Source organism: Diadema antillarum, unplaced genomic scaffold, assembly GCF_040938485.1.
Source record: "Diadema antillarum isolate AM-2024a unplaced genomic scaffold, OU_Dant_1.0 seq00000891_RagTag, whole genome shotgun sequence".
Taxonomy (NCBI): Eukaryota; Metazoa; Echinodermata; class Echinoidea; order Diadematoida; family Diadematidae; genus Diadema; species Diadema antillarum.
The window spans coordinates 679,623-704,819 of NW_027271755.1; the positions used below are offsets into that span (position 1 = coordinate 679,623).

General features: G+C 39.5%; 1 protein-coding gene across 1 annotated transcript; it reads right to left on the reverse strand.

The window, feature by feature from the left end:
- Positions 1 to 1,816: 1,816 nt before the first annotated feature.
- On the reverse strand, positions 1,817 to 23,211 carry LOC139740948 (uncharacterized). Its single transcript, XM_071651534.1, has 26 exons — positions 22,453 to 23,211; positions 21,846 to 22,092; positions 20,713 to 20,891; positions 19,924 to 20,035; positions 19,184 to 19,288; positions 18,297 to 18,394; positions 17,505 to 17,677; positions 16,660 to 16,823; positions 15,713 to 15,876; positions 14,616 to 14,698; positions 14,052 to 14,213; positions 13,440 to 13,551; positions 12,607 to 12,776; positions 12,036 to 12,183; positions 11,065 to 11,148; positions 9,401 to 9,471; positions 8,635 to 8,836; positions 7,738 to 7,845; positions 7,032 to 7,198; positions 6,341 to 6,401; positions 5,691 to 5,756; positions 4,862 to 5,044; positions 4,136 to 4,204; positions 3,299 to 3,415; positions 2,506 to 2,609; positions 1,817 to 1,997 (listed from the first exon to the last, which is right to left on the reverse strand). The coding sequence occupies exons 1-26, from the start codon at positions 23,209 to 23,211 to the stop codon at positions 1,817 to 1,819; spliced, it is 4,089 nt and encodes a 1,362-aa protein (XP_071507635.1).
- Between the last annotated feature and the right edge of the window lie 1,986 nt (positions 23,212 to 25,197).

Below are 25,197 nucleotides of genomic sequence, written 5' to 3' on the forward strand. Positions count from 1 at the left end.
CTCAATCAGTTGTTACAAGTGAGTCGCGCGCTACTATACGCGCTGTCAATCCTGTAAACAACTTCTAGTTCGGGCTGCCGGCCAGCCTTTCTTGTGTGCATAACATGTGTGGCGTACGTATACCCTTATACGTACAGTACTTATATGTGCGGGATTTCCGAGTGCGACGTGCGTAAATGTTTGGGACGAACATCTTCGGACATCGATTCTTGAGCGAGTGCTACATGTAGCTGACTGGTATTGACCCACAAAGGTACGTGAAAAATGCTGTTAGTTTTCGACCCATTTTATAAAACAAATGATGCACAGGATTATTTCGTGGCGTTAGTGGAGATGCAGCTCACTCTCGGGTATTTACAATGTCGGCTTCGCCTCGTGCATGTTTCACAATTGTAAATACCCTCGAGTGCGCTACATCTCCACTAACGCACTCTATCCTGTGCATCATTTGTATACTATAAATACTAGCGCATGCTTAAAGCATGTAATACACTCACTAGTCTTAATGTATAATTATTGTACCAAAACAGCAACATGTGGTGCCACTTACTACATGCCTATACCATTGTGTATTCATGTATAAATATAAAAGTTTTAGGTATGTATACATACGTTTATAAAATGTATATATCTGTGTGTATATACGTATTATATTACATGTAGTGCGTGGGCGCGCGTGTGTGTACAGAAAGAGCAAGAGACAACGCTTGAATATACGTCTGTGGTTTCTTTTCAATTTGATTGCATGTCATGCTTGGATGTACAGTGTACATAAAACCAGCAGACATATGTAGTGTTTGCTAAAGCCAAATAGATATAAATATTGCAAGTCCGTTATTCAATCTAGTTAAAAAATCATGATAATCGTACCGATCAACCCGCAACAAGAGTTTTCTTTTGTGCTTTATTCCCTTCTATTATGATTATTTAGTGTGTACTTTTGAAGCTTTCAACCGATTGGGATAGAATTGTAATTTTTGATGAGAATAATGCACATTTGTTGGAGGAAAAGCCTGTGAATAATGCATTATAGAGTGGGCGATATTCAAACTCTGGCAAATGTAACCTAACACAGGAATTTAGAACAATATTGGGGGGGGGGGGGTTGATAGGTTTCCGCCTTTTTTCACCCTGAATCAGGTTTCAAAACTTAATGCGCTTCCACGTGAACATAATACAATTTAATATGTTCAATTCATGGAGCGGCCAATGGCGTTAGGGAAAATAGACCAATGGATAATGAATTGATCTTTATATCACTGACTTTAAGTGGTACTGTATGAATTTGTTATCGAGCTCTGCAAAATGGATATAATAATCTTCACCAATACACAGTGGGGGAATGGAAATGCAACCTACTTTGCACGATTGCATTAGCATAAAATACGCATCACAGTGGGAGGGTTTAATACGTATGGCGTGTTCTACATCAGGCACTGCACTGCGCATTATTACGTCGCACGATTTTTCAAGGGGTCCAAGATAAATTGTGTAAGTCGTGTTGAAACAAACTGTTAGTTAAAATCAGTGATGGTTTCATAAAGATCAGGCTAAAATCTGAATGTTTCAGATTTCGTCGTTTCGCATATTATTCTGTCAGTATAATCAACTACCTAACAGAACATGCAAATTCGGGATTCGGGATCACGTATATCTAAATACTCTAATGTTCTAAATGTATGCATAAAAAATTGCCTTGCAAATTATGTGGAAAGTATTGCCATATTCGTAGTAGGCCTGTACGGTATTTATCGGTTGGTATTGAAGATATTTGACAGACTTTGTGACTATTATATGCCAGTTAATAGTCATCATCTTAAGCCACCGACGATGTTGGGTCGTTATCGACGTCGACCTCCACGTAAGGCAGGTCGTGGTGCAGTCCACTCAAGGTCGCCACGCCCTGCTGCAGCGAGGGGGCTATCACGCCCTCTTTGTCCGCCAGCGTTCGCAGAACTTCGCCCTGTTGCTTGAGTAATAGCATCATTGTGTTCAGTCTGGTGAGAACAAAAGGAACAACAAGTCAAATACAAGACAATATGAAACAAATCGATCAAAACACACCTCAAACTGAATAACACACAAGTATTTTGGAGTACAAAATTGATCCAAATTACCCTAGTGCCAATAATAGCTCAGAGGTCTTTGTCACAGTTATACCTTACTTGACAAATTACTTTGAATGTATGCTATGTTTTAGGTACTACCCATAATACAATAATGTAAGTAAGAAACAATCTGTGATTTGTCGTTGAAAAGAAATATTTCAGGGTGCTGGTCTGTATTGACTCGTTATGAACAGGGAGGTCTCACCTCCCTGTTATGAACGATGCCCGAGTCTTCCCACGCACCGTTGGATAAATCGATTTGCAGTCACCACATTAATGACTACTAGAGTGATCGTAACACAAACTAAAATGCTTCTACGGTCACGGTTCGTTGGTTAGTGTGCAGACGCAGACATGCTAGACTGCAAAAGCACAATGAAGATACAGATGCTCTTACGTGTTTCTCTGACGCATTAATTCGTCCATAACGTGTTCGGCCGTTCCTGTTTCGGACTTCTCATCCATCATCTCAACTAAAGCTTCCCCTTCTCTGGGGAATAACTGCAGGGCACAAAAGCATGATGCAAAATTACGCTTTGTGAGTGGAAAAACAATGAACTGTTGATGTCTTGCCAAAATAAACCAAAAGGGCTATACAAAGGTATGATTTTACATCACAACCAAGTCAATCCTGTTTTATGATGTCATTTTCTATCTGCCAAGGTATCCTTATCAATTTCTCCTTATTCCCTTTCTTTGTCAATCAATCAATCTATCTGTCTATATGTCTATCTCTCTGTCTTCCTTTAATTGTCTCTCCCTTTCTCTGATAACTGTTGTTCTTGAGTTGAGATATAGCAGCCAATATATACAAGAATGCCAGCATAATCAAGTCCCATGTCACAATGATTAGGTGGGATATTTGCTGGCTTATGTAATTTCTTTTAATATAATTAATGTTTCTTTAATTGCCAGGATTTTAAAAACCATTATTGTATTAAATACATGTGTATTTTCTTTCTTCATTCATCATTCATCTGGTACGTATATACAGTGTATTTTCATGGTATTGCTATATCACCGTCTCCCACCTATCATAGTAATGCATATCGACCTATAAATTCTAATAATGTGTGTGAGTAAAACTGTCTCCAACAACCACTTAACTCTGACGCTGAGCTCTGACACATGAATTCTTTGGTTTTGTTTAAGTGTTTGTTCACGCGAAAAGAATCAAGCAAGCGGCCTACCCACGTCCGGAGCTTCCGCCGTCCCCGGGGCTTCACCGTGACGACATGCTCGGATTGGTGCAGCAATCTCTGCAGCCACCGAGGACACTTGCTTTCCACGCGATACACATAGTCCGCCTGCGTATCAAAGGGTGAAGGGAACATAGGGGGCGATTGCTATTGAAGCCCTAAATATTTCTCGACGAGAACGCGGTTGTGTGTGTGTGTGTGTGTGTGTGTGTGTGTGTGTGTGTGTGTGTTTTCCAATGTCCCTTCAGGGCTTCCACAGTAAGTTTGTGGGATCTTACTAGCGGCTGCAGGGGGCATATTTCATGAAGCATTTGGTCCAATATTTCATTATTCTGACAAACTGTTATAAGCTGCTGAAATATTTGCATCTGATTGGCTGAGAGTAAATATCGGCTGACAAAATGCTTCACGAACCCCCCCCCCCAGAATACTGACAGCTTTTAGTTTTTATTCCAGTGTTGCAATGAAATGATTTCATGCTCTTGTTACAAATATGCAGATTTTTTTCCTCTTTTTTTTTTCTCAGCGCACATTAATTACGACACTTAAAGTGAATGAACAAAATATGTATTTATCCACATCCCAACAAAAACAACAATTGAAAATGCATAATTTTTATATATCTAATGAATATGAAATCATAGTTTCTTCCAAAGCCAATCTCAACAAAACAAAGCTGTCATCCCTTGCCAACCCTTTTTTCGTTTCTAGTGTCTGATAAAAAAAAGCCACCTATTTCATATAAATCATTATAATAATTCAAACAAGACATCAAGGAAGATTTAAGATTACAATGTGACTACTACGTCTACATCACGTGTAACTTACAAGCACTGTGTTCCTTTTGATGAACGCTCTCCTCTTTATTTCTTCGACGTCACTTACAGCTATACCGATCTAGTGAAAGAAATTGCACTTTGTTAAATCACAATCACAAAGCAAAACGTTTAACAATTTGCACGCTATTTCAAATCAAAACAGTTATTATTTAGTTTAATGATTTTGTTGTTGTTGTTTTTTTCTTCAAAATCACATGAAAATGAAACAAACAAGGAGTACACGTACACTCATATTCATGGTAATGATACTGGGTATTTTCTGAACACTGTTAACATGCATGCATCTGAACTGACTTCAAGTTCCCTTCAGTTATATCAATTCTTTAATCATGACTGTGGCAAGATTGAAATTATGTTTTATTAACTGTTTATTTTGCCTCACGAAAGATCAACTTCCGCAGGCTAAATTATGACAATCCGTGATAAGAAAAGGACAAAAGATAAAATTTTGCTTTTCAACATCTCGGCTAATATTCAAACTGATCGATAGTCATTTCCGAATCTTTTATGAACCTGATACCCAATTCTGTCTGCAGAATTATAGAGATGTGTTTGTCAAATAAGAGATGACATATTTGAAAAATAAAGAAAATCAAAAAACTTTCTTAAAAACGCTTTTTTATATTCGATTTTCATGAATCATTTAAAGGCTGGTGGGGGTCCAATCTATGGAACCAAATTAGCACATGATCACTAAATAAACAAAAGTGATTACCGCGAGATTATTGAGAACGACTGGCACGAAGAATAAGAAGGCGACAAAGAGGATGTAGATGACGGCTGACGCGAAGGGCTTTAAATTTACTTCCGGGGTAAAGATAACATCTTTACCAATCTCCCCCAACATCATAATGAACACAGTGAGGGCGGAAGTGGGAACGTCTCTGAAACTGTACATCTATAATGGCGAAAAGAGGTGCAGAGGAACAAAATTTGTTATAAAGCGATAGAGCAATGAAATATAATATGTACGATTAATAGTATAAAAAAGACGAAAAACGCTTCTACTGTACACATACTCACGCACACATATATACAAACACACATAAACACACATACACACACAATTGTATTATGATATACTCAGTATAGCTTAGACGGAGACATAAGTGCAAATTATGGGCCTACCCAACAAATCGTATGAAATGCTTTTTAGAAGAAAGTTGGGATATATCCATTCAACAATCTTAAAACATCCGGGTCAGAACTGACCCGGAAAGGGTCCGTTGGGGTCACACCCCGTTCCGGGTCAGAAATGATAAGGAATGGGGTCAGATATGACCCCATTCAGAGTCATGAATTGGGTCAGGGTGACCCCATTCCGGGTCTTCATGACCAAATTCCAAGTCATTTTTGACCCGGAACGGGATGTGACCCCAGCGGACCCGGTTCCGAGTCAGTTCTGACCCGGATTGTTTTTTTAGAGTGAACCCTCTAATCTACTTTAGATTGCGAATAACTTGAGCTCGTGAGGCGGATCACAGATGAATGCATAGACGGAGACGAAAGACGAACGATGCAATTTCTGATGATATTCTTACCACGTTCCCAAGCCACATGTTGAAAGTGAAGCTGAATGCCAAGATGATGATTACAAACACTGCAATTGCCTATTTGTAGAAAAATAAACAAGAGAATAAAAAAAACCACACACACAAGACATCAACCGATAGGCACACATGTGCTGTGATGAATACATGGATTTGTACATTGGTCTAAGTTATACAGATTTACTTTCTTAATATCCTTTTTTTTAGAACGAAAAGTAGGAGGCTGAACGACAATACTTTAGAATGGAATTTCCAGTCTTCCTATCCATGGAGTGTTGAACTAATACAAATACTGCTATATAACCGAGTATTACCATTTATCGTACTAATAAAATAAGCGTTTCTAATATTATCATTATTTGATCATATTAAAGTGAGCAGCATTTTGGGAAATACCCCGGAAGGTACACACTTTAAAAAAAAACGCACTCACACAAACCAAAAACGCTGTATGGTTTGACGAGGCCTGGAATCCACAACTCTGATACGATAACCATGATAACTTGTGGATTCAGAGTTCCTTGTACCACAGCACCTCTCCGTGCTACAAAACTTCTGTGAATCTATACTTGCTCGATAGTCTATGTATAGACATTATCATTGAAAACCGTGTTCCAACAGTATACAAAACACTTTGGATTTACCTTCAGTATCGAGACCAGTGTTTTCGTGAACATCTGTACATAGAGACCAGTTAACTTGAATCTGGGGAAGTAATTAAACAGAGCCACTTCGTTCAAAATTGCACGTACAATGCATCAACATCCTGTCTTATCATAATATGCAATATTTGTTGCATTGTAATTTTCCCTTCTTTTTCCCTTTTCCTTTTCAGCAAAAACAAAAACAACAACAACTACTACTACAAAATCTGCAGGGTTTACAAAACACTTTGAATCACTTTGAAGTGAGTTGAAATTTATATGTGGATTTAATTCGACGGTATCTCAACGAAAAAGATGAAATGTCTTTAGTCTGCTATTTAAAGTACATTTCCTATATGCTGTAAAAGATCTTGTATAAATGTCTTTTTCAGAGTAATAACATTAACTTTTTTACTTCCACATTCAACTTTTCTCATTTTCAAATAACATTTCTATTTTCATATTTCGCAAAGTTACGCTATTTCTCTTTTGGATATACACATCAAGCAATGTATGACCTCTTTCATTTAATATAAATTCTTGATTAAGATCGGTGTCCCTGTAATACTATGTTTGTCATTATCAATAGACGATACATTTCTACGTCTCCAGGTTCATATTGGCCTTGGGCTATATGTCCTTGGGCTATATGTCGTGCGAAAACAATGGACTTTAACATGGATAAACTCACTCCCGGAAGTAAATAATGAATCGTATCCAGGCACAGCCGATAGCGATGATACCGGCGTTCCAGTTGTAGGAGCACGGGGGACTTCCGGGTGGGGAGACGAAGACCGAGGCGGTGACAATCGTCAGCCAGTCCACTATGTTCCCTACTTCAGTGAAGTACCTCGTACCCTGTGAGGTATTGACATTAAAGTTTGGATAGAAGAAATATGTCTTCTACAGTTTTGTTTCCCTTTGATCATAAAATCGAATCATATTGTCAAGAAATATCCCTCATTATATGATCTGACGGGATAATTGTCAATTATTAGATATATAGTATTGTATCTTGTATCATCTATCTAATTAATTCATAAAGATTTGTACAGTACCGTCAAACTTAAAAACTTCAAAAATAGCAATACTACTTTGATCATGGATTATATGTACCACCTCACAGAAACATCTTATGCCACGAATATGAGAAGCCATCGTTGCATAATCCGCATGTGTTTTCAAAATAAACGTTGTTATAACACTACCAAAAAAAACAAACAAACCATCCTTTCCTTGATTTGGGCCTGATTGAGTTTCTGTTTAATAATCAGATAGCTCCTTCTTCAATGTAGACTCATGGACATACAGAAGTAAAAAGATTTTAAAAGGTTATAAAAATCTCATTCGAGGAAAAGATTAAAATGAGAATAACGCTATACGATCTAATCACTCACCATGCTGCAAATCTCGACTAGTTCCCCAACGGCAGTCATCAGGCAGTATATCAGGACAAAGTAACCAAGGTACGCTATTGTCGGATCGATGAGGAAGTACCCGCCTTTCTGAAGTTGATAAAAAGATCAGTTTATCAGAAAAAGGCGGGAAGCAAGTGCAAAGATGTGCAGATAGAAGATCAAGTTTCTTTTTAATCTATCTGTCAACATTGATTACAGGAATGTTATAGTACTGGTTGAGGTGAGGATTGATCTTTTAACTTTTTGCGAGATACTAAGAAATAAAATGACAAATGTTACAGAACATACAATTCTAACATTGTCTAAGAGGAATTCAAAGTTTATTTGATGAAAATCTGTTGTGACACGGCTGACATATCCAAACACAAATTAAAGTAAAACGAATCTAATCAACGGTGGGTTCCACCTGTTATAAGAAATCCCTTGTTTTGGATATTTTAACCATTTCAAAACCGATTTTCATCAAAAATTAAACTTTGAATACGTCTTAGAATTGTATGCTCTTTCATATTATTTCATGAGAGGTATCTCATTATCTCACAAAAAAGTTGGAAACCTGAAGCCCCATCTCTTTCAAAGCATGGACTTTTTTATTCTTGTAACTATGAAGACTGAAGACATCATCAAGCTATTTCAGGCATCTTTGCAAACTCCGTGCTTTTCGATGCTTCAACTTAACCCATTCAGTGTCAGAGACTTTAGACAGTACGTACCGCTATGCATAGTTTTCTGTGCCAATCGGCAATAAAAGCACCCAAAAGGTAGAGTTTGCAGTGAAGCAGTTGTTGCTATGTTGGGCAAGACAGAGAAGCAGAAAGTAAGTAAAAAGTGTCTATAATGATTACGGAGACCAGTTGATGTCAACCATCCACTCACCGTTTCATCATGACGAACGTAATTGGCTAACCCTGGGTGAACGGTGAAATTGTAGTAGGGACACGCGCCCCAAGTTCCCGCTTCGGGATTAAAGTGGAAATCGGGAAAAGTAGTGGTCAGGAGGCTGAGCGCTGTGATTGCACATATGAACGCCACATAAGTGAGGAGGTCTGAATAGTACCAGACTCGTCCGAAACGGCGCCTGCATGGAAAAACGAACAGACACACAATGTTATAAGTCTTTTTTTAGAGGCTTTAATAGACATATATACAGTAACTTGTTAGAATTTGCAACAAAGATAATTGGTCCTGGAGGTGTTGATGTTGTGTTGTTGTTGTTGTTGTTGTTGTTGTTGTTGTTGTTGTTGTTGTGTTTGTTTTTGTTTGGGGTTTTACAATCAATGCCAAGAAGAAGAAGGCTATACAAAATGATTACCCACACATACCGGACGAGTTTTTACAGGAAATTATGCGTGTACAATAAGAAGTGTGACAAGTTAAACGTCGGCGTACTGCCTGGCTTTCCGTAGGCAACCCATTCAAATAAATTTGTCGCTCTGATGATCGTAACTACCGGTACTTGCTCCGTGGCTCTGCGAAGTTCTTCATGTTCCTCCCATCTTCAATGCAAAGATTTGTTATATTTCTCCAAGTATAGATATAAACAGAAATGACGGAAAAGGCACGAGTATGCATGTACGTCATTTCACATTACACGTGAAATTTGATGGCATGTCATGCGCAAATCAAACGAGTGATAACTCACCATTTTCTGTGCAGGATACTCTGTGTCAACTCATGAGCTAGCAGCTTTTCCCGCCCAGACCGACACATCGTCTGCCAAAGTAATTACGCAAAGAAAAATAAGCTTCAAGTGAATATGCAACATCTTGAAGTAAAGTCCACTGATCGCGTTGACTCAGAAGAGTAAAGTCACACAGACCAAACAGGTTTCATCAGAATCAGATGAAAAGAAAGACAGTAAAGACAGTTATGAATATCAAAAGTTGATAAGATACTAGCAATCTTTATGTATGATTAGATTAGGTGATAACTCCTAGTTATTCTTATAACTAGATTTCTTGCGCTACTTTCACTAGCACCTTTACTCAGTGTTTCATTTCTCTTTCCTCTCTTTCTCTCTCTTACACTTTTGTCTGTTTCTACACTACTTATCTTTTCTTTTCTTTTCTGTTCTCTTCTCTTCTTTCTTCTTTTTGTTTTATTTCTTCCTTCCATACAACCCAACGGTCCTTTTCAGGACCACTACTTAATTTACACATTTCTCCACAGGTTATTTCTCTTGTCTTCTCTCCTCAGGTCTACACTTTAACCTCATTTTGATTTCTTATTTTTGCTTTTCTCCCACAGGAACCTTTTCAGGACTTAACTGTCATCAATTTTCCTTTCCATTTTTTTTTTCTCCCTCTCAGCAGCATTTCATTCTAGGATCCATACTAGCTCCCTCTGATTTACGTATTGAATTTCAATTTGTTCTTTTCTACTTCTTTTCTTTGTCCCCCCCCCCCCGCCTCTCTCTCTCTCTCTCTCTCTCTCTATCTCCCTTCTATCAACATATTCTCATCTCTCCTCTACTTACCCTTCCTTCGAGGGATTATTCGTCCTTTCTCCATTGATTCCGCATTCCATAGTCACACTGTTCGCCGACTTCGTTTTTCTTCTCTTGGTTTGATGAATCTTTACTGCTCTCTCCTATCTCCATGATTCTCCAACATTCAACTCCTTCCTCTTCCTCTTCCCTTCTATTTCATCTTTCCCCTTCTAACGATGTCCGAACATCCTACTTGATTCTCACACTATTCTTCCTTACCACTCTCTGTGTTCCTTTCTCTACCGTCTCCACTAGTGCAACTTCAACCTCTAGCCCATTACTGTCTCCCACTCTTCACTTTCTGCCCTCCTCACAACCCCCATATGTCGCTTCCCTCTTCGTTTCTCCTCTTTCTAGGCTCTTCTGCCAAACAGCGATCCGATTAAGGACTACATACACATGGTGTCACCGCAAATCTTTCTTCCTCAATATTAAAACTGTCCACAATTCGACAAAATTTCAGCAATTTACCATGATTTCCCTTTACAGTCATGGTAGCTGTAATTGTGTTAATAAAACTTTAACCTTGCTCTGAGGTGAAGGATACAACAAAATTTTTATCATATTTGTCCAATGGAAACTTCAACTGTCCTGCTTATACTGTTGAAATAATAGTACTCTAAATATGAAAGTTAAGTGAAACCTAAGACACACTCTCTTACAACCTTTAAAGTGAGAAACATTATTAAAAAATGTCAGAATGTTATTTTACACTTTTTTTTTCAGAAAAGACACAATGTCTAAGATTTCGTTTTTTGATTATCAATTTCCTTACATCATAAATTAAGTTTAGGGTTATTACATGATGCTACACTCACCCGTATCGCGAAGTATCGTCTGTGGTTGTGAGTTGTCGATATATCGTCAGGGCCCGGATCGATGTATCGGTAATCAAATTTTACCTGAAAGGCATTAAACAGACAACGCGTGCCATTGTAAACATATTCATATATTGAGAACGAATGAAATATCACTACAATAATTCATGTTTGTTTTATTGCAGGTCTATTCTGGATAAATAGATATTAAAAATACGAAACTGTCAGAAGTGGTTGGCAGCCATGACAGCGGACCGATCTCTCACAACCACTTCAATGTGGTCGAGATCAGCTCTTGATGCCAATCTCTGTTGCAACATTCCTCAGTTTTATGAAATACAAATGCATTGTAAAATTCAGAGTTTCTCAGCATTCTTTTCAGTGATGAATGCAATCTCCTCCTGTGCTTTCTTAATTGGCCCATCACAGTTTCCTGTTCGTATGAATCACTGCCGACGGTAATTTCTATATGTAAAATCTCATTCAATCTTCACAACCTACGAAACGTTTTCCTGATGTTTTAAAAGACTTTGACGTATCATGCAATATCTACTTTTCAAAGTTGGTTTAAATTTGTATTTATTCAACGCTTTCATAAAATGTTCCAAAGATTAAGTTTGCATTCACTAAGGATTGTGTATGTGTGTGTGTGTGTGTGTGTGTGTGTTCGATCCACAAGAAAAATAAATTCAGGGAATTCAGGGAGATGTAATAACGCTTTCGTCGATGAAACAGTGTAAGCCTCAATTTCATCCCCAAGAAAGCAGTTTAAGTGAGGAAAAACAGTGAACTGCTTACAGGAAACGAGCATTGAGAAATAAGGGGCTTCTGCGATGAACATTGTACTAGGGCTTTCATCAATAGGTCAGCACCGGTGTAGCAAACCCAAGGTCTCGGGTTCAAATCCCGGTGAAATCCCATTTCTCTTTGCTCATTTTTTTTTCATCTGTACCGGAAACTAGGTCACTAACTTTATAAGGAGTGTTGTGAGATTCGGTGGTCGACGTCCGGTGAACGCACCGATCCATGACGAGGAGCGCGACGTCTGGCAGCTTCTCGATGAGAGCCTTCATGGGCGAGGTCATCTGTTCGTCCCTGCTCTGCATGGCCACCTGCCAGCTGTTTAAGAAGTAAGAAAAAATGATAAGCCATATGATTACCTATAATTTGACAAAAATGTTGACTGGTTCCTTATCTCTTTTGCGTTATCCGATGTTTTATCACCTCTTGACATTCAATCATTAAGAGTAAAAGATTTAGCATAAGAGTGAGAAACTTTCAAATTATTCAAAGATATTTAAGGTTTTCCAAATTTTGCAACTAATTTCACACAATTGAGCATACGCAGCAATTCAGTCGCTGGCGGAATAGTACTCAGAAATCTTGATGACTGGTTTGTCACCACTATACTTAAACTACTAAATACCTCATCTGTTAACCAGTCACAAGTTCTTGGACCTCACATGTACAGTAAGTAGGCCTATAAACACAACCAAAAGCAGAGCTATCAAAAGAGACAGAAGTATTTGGCATCGTTCTCACTCTTTGGATTTGATGATAGCGGCTGCGATCTCGCCCTGTTCCCTTTTGATGGCCAACTCGAGCGGTGTGAAACCCTGGTCGTTGGAGCACGACTGGTCGGCTCCGGCTCGGATGAGGAGATTGGCCGCCGCGATGTGACCCGCGTCGCAGCACAGATGGAGGGCCGTGTTCTGACGGCAGGTGACATCATGGGAGGAACAAAATGTCACTTCAATTCTTAATCAGCTGGTGGCATATACGGTAATTTCATGAACTTTCATGAACACTTTTTTTTTTCAAAACGTCTCAAGATGTTAAATTATCACAAATAGATATTTTAATCGCTGCTGAGATCAACGGCTCCACGAACTCCACGAGTTGCTGACCACTTTAAAGTTACTGAGCATAAAAATCAAATTTATGAAAGAAGGATCCATTGTCATTTCATTTTTTCCAGGTTAGCCTTTCAAGACAACAGGGTTTTCAACTGATTGACAAATTGTCCTTCATCAACGTAAATAAGCACTGAACTGATTAGTGTTTTAGTAGTAGCCATGACAAAGAAATCATAATACTCTAGCAGGATTCGAACCTACAACCTCCTGATGACCGAACAGGGGTCTTTCTACTAGACCACCGAACTTCTGTCAGACTATGACCATGCCGGCAGCCCGTCACTGCCAGTGCTGGTTGATTCCTTTTGGCAGGGCTACTACCAAAACATTGATCAATTCTCAAGGCTTATTTACGTCGATGTATAAGGCAATTTGTCAATCTGGTGCAACAAAAACAACTCGAGAATTTCATCAATTTATTTAAATACATGTACTACAATACATGATTAGTTTGTTTACCTTAGTTTTGTCGATAGCGTTGATATCACAGTTGTGTTCAATCAGAAGACTCATGGTCATCACGTGATTGTTGGCAGCAGCCAGGATCAGTGCCGTGCGATGTTCGTCATTCCTGTTGTGAGGTGGACAATTCTATAACAAACTCTGTATTTGTTGCATAAATTCCCTACCTCCCCCTCACGCACTGACAATAGATGATCACAAAATGCAAAATTGGAAACATTATGGTACACGCACATACGTGCTCGAGTGCGCAGTAATAAATTGGCTGATATATTCTTCTTATTATTTTTATGTCATGCATATTGATTCATCTATTTTTGTATTATGTTATGCTTCGAGAAAATTTGAATAAATTACATTAATTGGAAAAGAGATAATTTGATCAATTATTAAGTGACAGATTCACACAGAATTTGTCAAGTGGAGCTAAGAATAAACAACAGATAGTTGAATAAAAGAAGACATAAACAAAGAAATTAATACGACAGAGAGACAGATAACACGAACGAGAAAAAATATAAAGCTTGTTTTTTTTGTTTTTTTTACAATACAAATGAGGTCAGGAAACTTACGTTATCTTTAGAGATCGTGTCCAATATTGGGACTTACACTTTGGAAATATCAGCCCCCATCTTGAGCAGTGCCATGACAACCACATGGCTACCATAGTAACAGGCTGTTAGCAAGGGCGTCATTCCGTCCCGGTCATCTTCGTTGAGGAGATCGGGTGTGTCCCTGAGGAGTTCCTCCACGCAGTGGACGTAGCCAGCCCTGGAGGTGGGGTATTAGAAGCCGGAATATTTTGAGATATTAAACATGGAAACACAGAGATAATGAGAGAACGAAATGAATGCAATACATACTGGTATTTCCAGGCTCATAGAATTTGCAATGTGCAACTTATCAGTCTCCTCTTCGGGACAATACTAAGTAATATAACCATTGTGACATTAGAATCATTATCAGCGAGTCAGTAGCCACTACTTCTATGTCTTGCTTTGTCGTTGCTATTGATGATGTTGTTGTTGGTGGTGGTGGTGGTTGTAGTGTAAAAAAAAAAACAAGATTGCGAGATACTTCATTCTTTATACTACTGATGCGTTGGACTCCCATATGACAACACTATAGCTACGGTCAGACAACATTGACGGCAGTGTAAAAACTCCGACTTACTGGGCAGCCACGTGAACCGGCGTTTTCTCCATCCCGTCTTTGGCGTCACACTCGGCGCTGTGCTCCAGCAGCAACCTGATCATCTAAAAGCCAAATGTTATTGACGGAGAAAAAAAAAAATATCAACATACATTGTAATGTGGAGCAGTGTATCGTGATGTGTCCGTCGGTATTTGGCCGTAGTTTTGGTCTAAGGATTTTTATCTAAGACAGAATAAAGGGAACTATAACATTAATGTACCAAGTCATTCCATATTTTTCTGCGAACTGACTTGGCTAGTTTGTTACCGGTTTACTGGAGAAACAAGCAATGAAGGTTCTCTGTTGAAATGCATGAGCAAGCAGTGACTAATGGTAAGACATTCGATGACATGCTGTTTCAAGTTTCAAGTTTCAAGTTTCAAGTTTATTCAAAGTTTCCACAAAACAATACAAAAATTACATAAGAACAATAATATGTAACAAGGAATACATTGTTGAATATATGCGATTAAAACAATTTGCAGAATATTTGAATATGAATTGACAATGCATGTAGATGCGTATAGATGTAAAGTGGAGGGGTCTTAGAAAAGCAAGCTTGTATAATAAGACCCCTGAAAAGGCAAGTTAAGACATGTAATATAACAACTCACTAATATATATACAAACATTATTAAAGCCATAGAATAATTCTAGTGGAATCCCTCAAGAAGCGCAGCAACCATACCCCAGAGACCAAAAAAATTGACACCAAATTTATTGCCCCCCCCCCCTCGAGACAATTCAAAATTTATTTTATCGGCTAGTGATATATGACCACAAGAGGGAGCAGCAATTTTTTTTTTCAACTTTGTGGTATTGCCTCAGAACCCTCACTTATAGCCGTGCCGTGTTTGTAATAGCCGCAAAACTGAGATGGTTTTGAGGCAAAAGTGCTCACGGTTGAAAATGTGCGGCCTTGTTAACAACAGGTTACTTCTAAATGTTCAATTCAACTCCGTCGTTTTGCATTTCATGTCAAATTAGAACCAAGAAAGGACGTACAATTTTGTTGTCAGTTCTAGAAAAACACCATAATGTGAAAATCAGACAGCCATGTCCGAACCAGGCCGTACCGTATTGTTGCCTCTTTCAGCGGCGTAGTGCAGGGCCGTTCGCTCGAATGTGTCGGGGTTGTTGACGTGTTCATTTCCTCCACTCTGAAGAAAGAACTTCATAATGTCTACATGATCCATTTCAGCCGCCCAGTGAAGTGGGGTCTTGTTGTGCTGATCGGAGACTAAATGATCCAAGAAAATTGTTCAAGCATGTTTAAACACATTTTGAAATAGTTTAAACGAATTCATTTAACTTCATTCAGCTTTGATTTCCATTTATGATGAAGACTTACTATACATCACGAAGGCATGCAGTTCTGAGAGATAAGTCTTGTTTTGTTTTGTTTTTCAGATGTGGTATTTCATTCAATGATTCTTCAAGCACGGATCATCAATAAATCTTTGTACATAGTCAAATAAGTCATGCAATTGAATAATGCTAACAAAGTAAGGTGATAACGCAAAAAACGCTTAAATTAGTTGTTCGCGTCTCCATGGGTTATTACACGATATTGTTTTGTTCTAATAATGACTATAACCTGATTATGATGAGTTATATATAGTAGTTTTGTAACTGCTCAACACTAGGAAATCTACTGATGAAATTGTACTCTTTTACATTCATAGGTTCGAATATAACTTGGAAAGTAGTATATCGAAATTAGATATACGGAGGTCAACTAGCTGGGATACCAATCATTGTCCGTTTTGTTGCGTACTCTTTGTTAGTCTTGTACCTTGCAGAGTATACTATATTTGTACGTCTTTGATTTCTTGCCGATTTAATGTTGATGTTCACTAGTTAGAAATTTAAAGTTGGTTCAAAGCGAATCATCATATTCGTCAACACTAATCCAATTCTTGCGTTTCAGTCATTTTTTCTATTTCATTTCAATCTCAAAACATCTAGTATCATTTCGTCCACGTGAAAATCACTGGATGAGGCAGGTGGGAGGTATCTTTACCGTTTATGTCGGCTCCTCGAGTCAGCAGCAGATCTCCAGCCGGGACGTGCCCCTTCCAGGCGGCGCAGAGGAGGGGCGTGAAGCCGTTATTGTCGACTTCATCGATCACGGCTCCCTCGTGGATGAGCAGGGCCATGGTTTCCACCCTGTTGTACAGAGTCGCTCTTTTCGTTCCAAGAAAAAAAAAATAAATAAGTGCACACACATATATAAATATAAAATACACATACATAAACTACACGTCGTTGTGGTTCGGTACTACGAAATAATTCTATCATAATATTCATAGTTCATTGTTGGTAATCCGTGAAGCAACTTTGAATATACAGTGTACTATTTTTTGTTTGAGCCATATACTACATTGTTCATTTTGCAGCGCTGCCATAATTCTCTAAGTATAGCTACATCCATGCTAGCCCGACCAGACGCCTGCGAAGCACAGCGTCCCCGTGCGTCAGCACGGCACTTGTGTACAACGACAGGGCTGTGTATAGATACATTCATACCAGACCCTATAATTGTGAGCACATTTAAAGAAGATAACATGATTATTTATCCGACAAGTCGACATTGGTGTATGTGTGTGTGTGTGTGTGTGTGTGTGTGTGTGTGTGTGTGTGTGTGTGTGTGTGTGTATGTGTGTGTGCGCGCGTGTGTGTTTTGGTACTGAGCAAATGTAACGAATCTGCTCAATCCCATTTAGTCTTTCTTCAATGAGGATACGCAGTAAAGTTCAGTGTTGACAATTTGACTCTCGGAGTGTTTTGTGTGCAAGCGAACTCCACCTGAGAGTTTCTAGAAAGTTAGAATCCAAACTCTAGAGAAAACTCGCCAGTGTTATCTACCTGTGAAGTGGCGTCATGCCTTCGTCGTCCATGAGCTCGATGTCGGCACTGTTATCGAGCAGCTGACTCACTGTGTCGGTGGACCCGTTGATGGCGGCGATGTGAAGGGGTGCCATCCCGTTTTGCTTCTGGTCATTGACATTCACGCCGTTGTCGAGCAGAGTCTGAATCACCTGCAAACGACAGAAAAAGAAAAATCGACTGATTTGATATTTCCACCTCTTCATCAGGAAAGTAATGCATTGTAATATAAGAGAACGACACACACAGTCATATACTTCTATTTTTGCACAATTCATCTACACTCTCAATATCAATTCTTTATTGTTATGATGATGATAACATAATAACACATGTCAGTCAATATCACCATACTACCATTAGACTATCATTTTAACAATGATAATGCAAATACCGTGAGAAATAATGCTAAAATTTCCGACTCATTTAGCAGTACTGTTCCCTGCTGCTGAGTTCAAAGTTATTCGGAAGTTAATCGGAATCTCACCCGCCTCTAAGATCTTTGTTGTTGTTTTCATTCATGTTATGACTGAAACCTTATAGGTATCGGCTAGATAATTCCTGGCAGTGTCTTCTGCCTCAAATGTGGCACGTAGGCCTATACCCACCACAGAATTTCATTGCAGAAATAAACTTGGAGTATACATGTATGTCTTGCATCTTCAATCGGTTATTGGATGACGTGACTACAGAAACTAGATGCTTCTTTGACTACAGAAACTAGACGCTTCCTAACAGGATATTAAAAAAAAAAATTCTGAGGTCATATACCCTTGTCCGCCGTTTGGACACAGCAAGGTGTAAACACGTGTTGCTCTCATTGTCTGTATCCGCCAGATAATCAGCGAAATTCAATCCGATCCTGGATGCTGTTTGAATATCAAGGGTACACGATTCTAGATTATATCGAAATTTAAAAATATGTTTGAAAAAAACAACTACAAACAAACATACGATTATAAAGATAGAAAGATTACTCAATGCATGATTTATGATTCATCATCAATAGATGATGGAGAAAATGATTTAATAGACCATTCAAAAACATGATTGAATCAATTATTCAATAAATGATAAAATATGTGATTAGGTGAAATAATTCTATATAATCATTATGATTCAATAAATGATTCAATAAATGATTCAGCTATTGATTCTATAACCAATTCAAGAGACGATGAAGTAAGATATTAAATAAGATATTCAATAACTTATTCAATAAATGATTCAATTGATGATTCAGCTGATAATTTGAGAAATTATTCAAGAAGCAAAAAAAAAAAAAAAGCGATCAAAACACATTATGCAGCACCAATGTAATATCAAATACAATATCCTCCCCCCGACATTGGGCGAAACATTTCACTACTATTCCCGTCTACAGCAAACTTGTGGCGAAAGTGTACTAATTTATAAGCAATAATTTTCATTTCCATCAAGTCCTTAACAAAACAATATGAATTCCTTTACTGATTATGTGATATCATGTTACAAGAATACCATAAGTTTGACGTTTGTGTTACCCATGTATATTGTTTGGAAATGAAAATAAGACAGGAATGTATTACTAATGTAATATCACGCGGATTCCGATTGATCCTGATGTTGTTTATCGTAGTTAAAGTAATTAATGACATTGCATTCATGAAAGTCACCACCTTTCTCCAAGAAGATATCCACCAGATCATCGTGTCCACTGATTATTGCCTTCATCAGTGGGGTCATGTTGTTTTCGTCTTTCGCTCGAATATCTGCTCCGTTTTCTATCTGCGTTGATGACATTGATAAGGAAAACAAAATCGCAAAGAAGAAATCGACGAGTTTGACATGAGCGTAAGTCTGATGTCCCATGCGTTCAGGTACACCAGGTTCTTATATAACTATAATCATTATATTATGTGTGCTTCGTTGTTTGTTTTCTTTTTTAAAACCAAACTGTAATACCTTTAGCGTGTAATGTTGGTATATAACATGTATAACGTGTGCAATGTAGGTAAAAGCATTAGTCTAATACATGACCTGTTATTTTTAGTACCTCCAACACCCTTTAAAAGGAGAAACGGAATGAAAGCTTTCATCTGTTTGGATTTCGTTCCAGACCATGATCAGGTGTATTCTTGTAAACCTTTTCGTTATTGATCAATTGTGCAATTCTACGGATTTGCAGATCGGAGTTATTTTCGTAGTAAGTGGACCTTTACTCTTGGTTTTATGTTGGTTTGGTTTGGCTTTATTTCTGCATGTTCTTTCTCCCAGTATAATGACAAATCAATACAAACTGATACAGAGTATGCAGTATCGTTCGTTGCTACGACAGATGTTTGTCGTCTTCTTTTTTGTTTGTTTTTGTTTTTGGGTCTTTTCACCACGAATTCCAGTATTTCAGCTTTCACGTTACCTACCAAAAGTCTGCAGACGTTCAGGTTTCCACTCATGGCGCCATAATGTAGTGGTGTAGCGCCCTCATAGTCAGTTACATTCACGTTTGTTCTCCTCAATGATATCAGCTCCTGCAAGTAGAAAGGTACGGAGGTGGTGATCAACTATAATATAGTTTTGTTATCATGTAATGACATTTCTGTTCTTAGTGAGATGGACTTCCTTTTCCGTTGTTGTTGCTTTTTTACATTAATTTCACTTCGTGACATTATGTTGATACCATATTTCCATGATCACTGATGATCATAGTGGATTTCATAAAGATAATTCATTAGTAATAACTGTTATCTGACCGATGAAGAACCTACTGCAAGCTACTTGGTGCGACTTCCGGTATAGAGGAAACAAGATTTGCACTTCATGTTAACCAAAGCGATGGGAATACAAGTAATCCACAAACAATGCGCACACTCGAATAGGCTTTGCACAGGAGGTACACAATTTCTGTTTTCAAAAGATTGCTTTTTGAAATGCAAAGTTCTTCTGAACATTTGAATAATCTTTACAAATTTCAATCGCTTTGTGACTTTCGTTATCCTGCAGTTCTGTATGATTATACTATCGTTCTGTTGAGCGTATGCCCATGTGATCCCTTCACCACCGACAATCCGACGAACCCCTGTGTCCTTGAACAGTACCATGGTCACCATAGTTTAAGGACACAAATACCTCCAGTGACTTCTATGATAAATACTAGAATATCATCATGATCATAGTGATACGATACTGCGGACATCACTGCCATTACCATGGTGACGGCTGCGTGGCCCCGCCTAGCGCTGATGTGGAGTGGCGTGAGGCCCTTGGAGGTGGTGCTCTCGACGCTTGCTCCCCACAGCAGCAGGACGCGGGCAACTTCGGCGCCGTTCAGGCGGGCTGCTACATGGAGAGGAGTCGCCCTCGTGTCCAACGTCTGCACACGTGTGTCTAGGTGAATCAGAGACGCAAAAGGTATCATTTCACTATGCTACCTATTGCTGTGATGGGTTTCCATTTCCATTCAGTGCTGTTCATCAGCCATAAATAGCATGATGTAGGTGCTATCGCATCCCACTCTAGCATTGCAACTGTTGCCATAGGGATTACGTCGTCGAGACTCAAGACGACAGATGGTGGGCAAAGGGTTTGAAATGCTTTTGAGTTTAACAGGTTGTAGTTTTCGTGATATACCAGTTCAAACCCTGGATAAGGTTTGAAAATTTTACATACTCCAGACAACAAAACTTGTAAGCTGTTATACGATATGAGTTGGCCGAAGCTATACTCGCGCAAATAAATTCAACTCGTCATAAATCTCTTCAAAGATACATACAAAGAATACGAAATTTAACACTGTCGATTGCATCAAGAATGTTATCGTTTGTGATCGCATGACTGGTGCATCTTATCAGCTCATTATGTATTGATGATGCCTATATTGGTTGCTGTTATCGACTCGTTAGTTACATAAAGACTTTCCCTCCAGGAACCCAAAGTCCCTTTGATCCTTCCTGAGGGTATTTAAGCCGGATTTTCCTCTCACTTGCTCATTCCCTTGAGAACGGCGAGAACATGCTTGCCGAAACGTCGGGATTGGGTAGGCCCTTTTCAGGGCCACTCACACTAGAAAGAATACGTGGTGCACCGTGAAGCCTTCTACCACCCAACGTTCTACCACAACGGGAGCCTTCAAAGATTTCGACCCGTTAGTTGTTCAAATTTCGGAAACATAATGATTATCATTTTCAACTTTGGAATCTTTTATTTGCGGACTTGGCAAACAAGCTATCAATGGTGATCTGTAAATTTCCATTTGTCTCATGTTTGAATTTTGACATCTTAGGCCAACAAACATACAAGCAGACAAAGAAACGGACGGAAAAAAAAGTAGGCCCTTCTTACCGGCTCCCCTCTGCAAGAGTTCTCCAGCAATGGCGTCCCGATTGTTGATGGCTGCGTGATGCAGAAGTGTCAGGTGGTCTCTGTCTCTTTTGTTCAGGTTGAACGAACTATTCTCTTCCAGGAGATTCTTGAGGACGTCCAGGTCAGCACTCCGGACGGCCTTTTCAAAGACATGCAGAGAGACTTGGCATTTACTACTCGAGTCCACTGAATATTTACGATACGCATATTTATATTGGTTGCGATCCTACAGGAGACAGCATACAAGTAGACAAAAGCATTTCGATGCCTACGTACCAACTAGATGGCAGAGTTTCCGTATTCATTCCGCTTTCATTCCTGTTAATCTGTTAGCTATTAATAATCATCAAAAGAATTCGAAAGTGACATTTAAGCATCTGTCGTAATGGCCCTATGACTTTGAATGCATTTACTACCAGCGCAAGGGAAGATGACATTTCTTAAAAAACAAACAAACAAACAAACAAATGAATAAAACAAAACAAAAACAAAAACAAAAACGAAAACGAAAACAAAAACAAAAAACATAAACCATGCCATTTGCATAAGAAGGGAGACATGATTACTTAGCTGGGGTTCTACTTACGTCGACCAAGTTGTCGAAGAGATGAGGCGAGCGTTTCCTCCTTAGTTTTGTCTGCTTAAATTTAGTCGTCATGCCCTTGAACAGTTTGTCCCTGGAGTGTCCCAAGTAGGCCTTGCTCTTCGCCTCTTTGCTCCTAGGACTCGCTGCCGGTGGAGTACCAGGTTCTTGACCACTAGTCACCCCGTTGCTAGGATTCTTGTTACTGTCTATGGTATGTCCTTGTGTGTTGTGCTTCCGGAAGTCGTATCTGGAGTTGGTGATCAACTTCCGGGATCTATCGGAGCGTCTTGGGGTGGCGCTTCGAGCAGAGGTAGGGGTCTCGACGGAGCATTCTGACATAGGCCGACCCGATTCGCTCTGCTCGGGACTGTAACCCCGGTTGTCGAGGCCGAGGTTGGATGGGACGTACCCGTTGCACGCTGGATTGCTTGGCCTGTCCTCCACTCCGCGCAGTACGAGGCCCGCCTTGCTGAACCGCTTCTTCATCACCTTGTCTGTCTTTCCCGTATCCCTCGTGGAGATGCTCGCATCGTCTTCCACCCCGAAGCTCTCCCCTGCCGATTCGGAAATCGCTGGCAGCACGCGCGACGGCCACAGCGTTGACAATTCGACGATGACCGGCGGATCGACGTGGAGACCTTCTCCGGCCAAACTCTCCCCGTCGTCCGCGTACGACACGAGAGTACCACTCGTGATACTTGCCATGCTGATCGAGTCGCTGTCCAAGAGATCTCGGGATGAGGAGTCTTGATTCCACATTGCAGGAGTCAAACTAAACTTTTTCTATGACGACGCGATTAAGTTCCACCATGACATTAAGTTAGGCCTAAAGAGAGGGGGAAGGGGAGGGAGAGACGAGATGGGAGGGAGTGAACAGCAGAAATTCAAGGAGTGTTCGAATTCCGTGACATGAGAATTGTACAAAACATAGGATAGTAGTAATTTAGAGTAACTACACATCTAACATGATATCGTTGTAAACGTGATACACATGTATTCTCGTCTTTTCTACGTTACCAGGGCTTTTTCATCCCACTACACTATGTGGCTGGGTGGATAAGAACACGAATTATTCCTGCATGGTTCGAGTCTCATGGTAGTAACAGTTTTTGTTTTTTTTTTGTCCCTGGACAAGACACCAATCCTCAATGTCTGGTCCTAGATGTCTGAGGGAACCTCGAGCATTTGGTCACGTGATAGCTTACTTACAAGCATCCATTGCTCCCTTAGCTGCCAATATTTTGTTTGTTTTTGTTTTTGCTTTTTGAGGTCACCTTTAAATTCCAGTTATATTTTATCTACTCATATCTACCTCCTTAACTCAGTAAATATTTCTAGCGCTCATTTCTTCACCATCGATCAGCAAATGATGGTATGGACTGAGCAAGAGAAGCAATGGCTATCTATATATGAGGCCTTACATCTTTGACGGAAAAAAAAAACAACTTTACTCTGCAACTGATTGACAAACTTTACTTGTCGCCGAAAGATGTCGACTAAAAACGTTGGGAAACGGGAAGTTTTAGTCTATGGCTGTCAGGCGCGCCGGAAGCAGTTTTGGATTGGGGGGGGGGGCAAACATTGGAGGGGGCTCAAGATTAGACCATACATATGTTACACAATATACACATACACACACACACACACACACGCACACACATCTATTATATATATATATATATATATATATATATATATATAGAAAGTGGCGTACGGTGGGTCGAAACATGGGGGGAACCACAAAGTAATTTTGACGGTCTGTTTATATGCTTGTGCGTGTGTGCGTGAGCAATAATGGGACTACAATACATTACGGAATGTGATATACATTCAACAACGCAGTCATTGAGGAACATTGTAAGTTTTCCTTACATGGATTATGAAATGACGGTGTGAAACGATCGACAAATTATATACTGTCAGCAACATAAGGTGAATGGCATAACAATAAAAATGCGAGCGAGCGAAGCGAGCGAGCTTGAAAATTTTGATATTCTACAGTTCCAAAACTGGAGTTTTAATTGTATAGCTATATATTTCGCTTTGGAAATAAATGGGGGCGCATCGGGCGCAACAGCTGGCAATTACTGGCAGCAACATAAGGAGAACGGCATAACGATTGAATGCGAGCGAGCGAAGCGAGCAAGCTTGAAAATTTTGACATTCTACAGTCCCAAAACTGGGGTTTGCAGCTATATCTTTCACTTTGGAAATTAATGGGGCGACGCATCGGGCGCAACTGCTGGCAATTACTGGCAGCAACATTAGGAGAATGGCATAACGATTCAATGCGAGCGAGCAAAGTGAGCGAGCTTGAAAATTTTGACATGTTACAGTTAAAAAACTCCCGCTTGTAGCTATACCTTTCGCTTTGGAAATCAAGGGGGGGGGGGCATCGGGCGCAACTTCTGGCAATTACTGGCAGCAACGTTAGGAGAGTGGCATAACGATTCAATGCGAGCGAGCGAAGCGAGCGAGCTTGAAAAATTTTGACATGTTACAGTCCCAAAACTCCCGTTTGTAACTATACCTTTCGCTTTGGAAATTAAGGGGGGGGGGGCATCGGGCGCAACTGCTGGCAATTACTGGCAGCAACATTAGGAGAGTGGCATAACGATTCAATGCGAGCGAGCGAAGCGAGCGAGCTTGAAAATTTTGACATTTTACAGTCCCCAAACTCCCGTTTATTTATAGCTAATATTTATCTTTCGCTATGGAAATTAAGGGGTGGGGGCATCGGGCGCA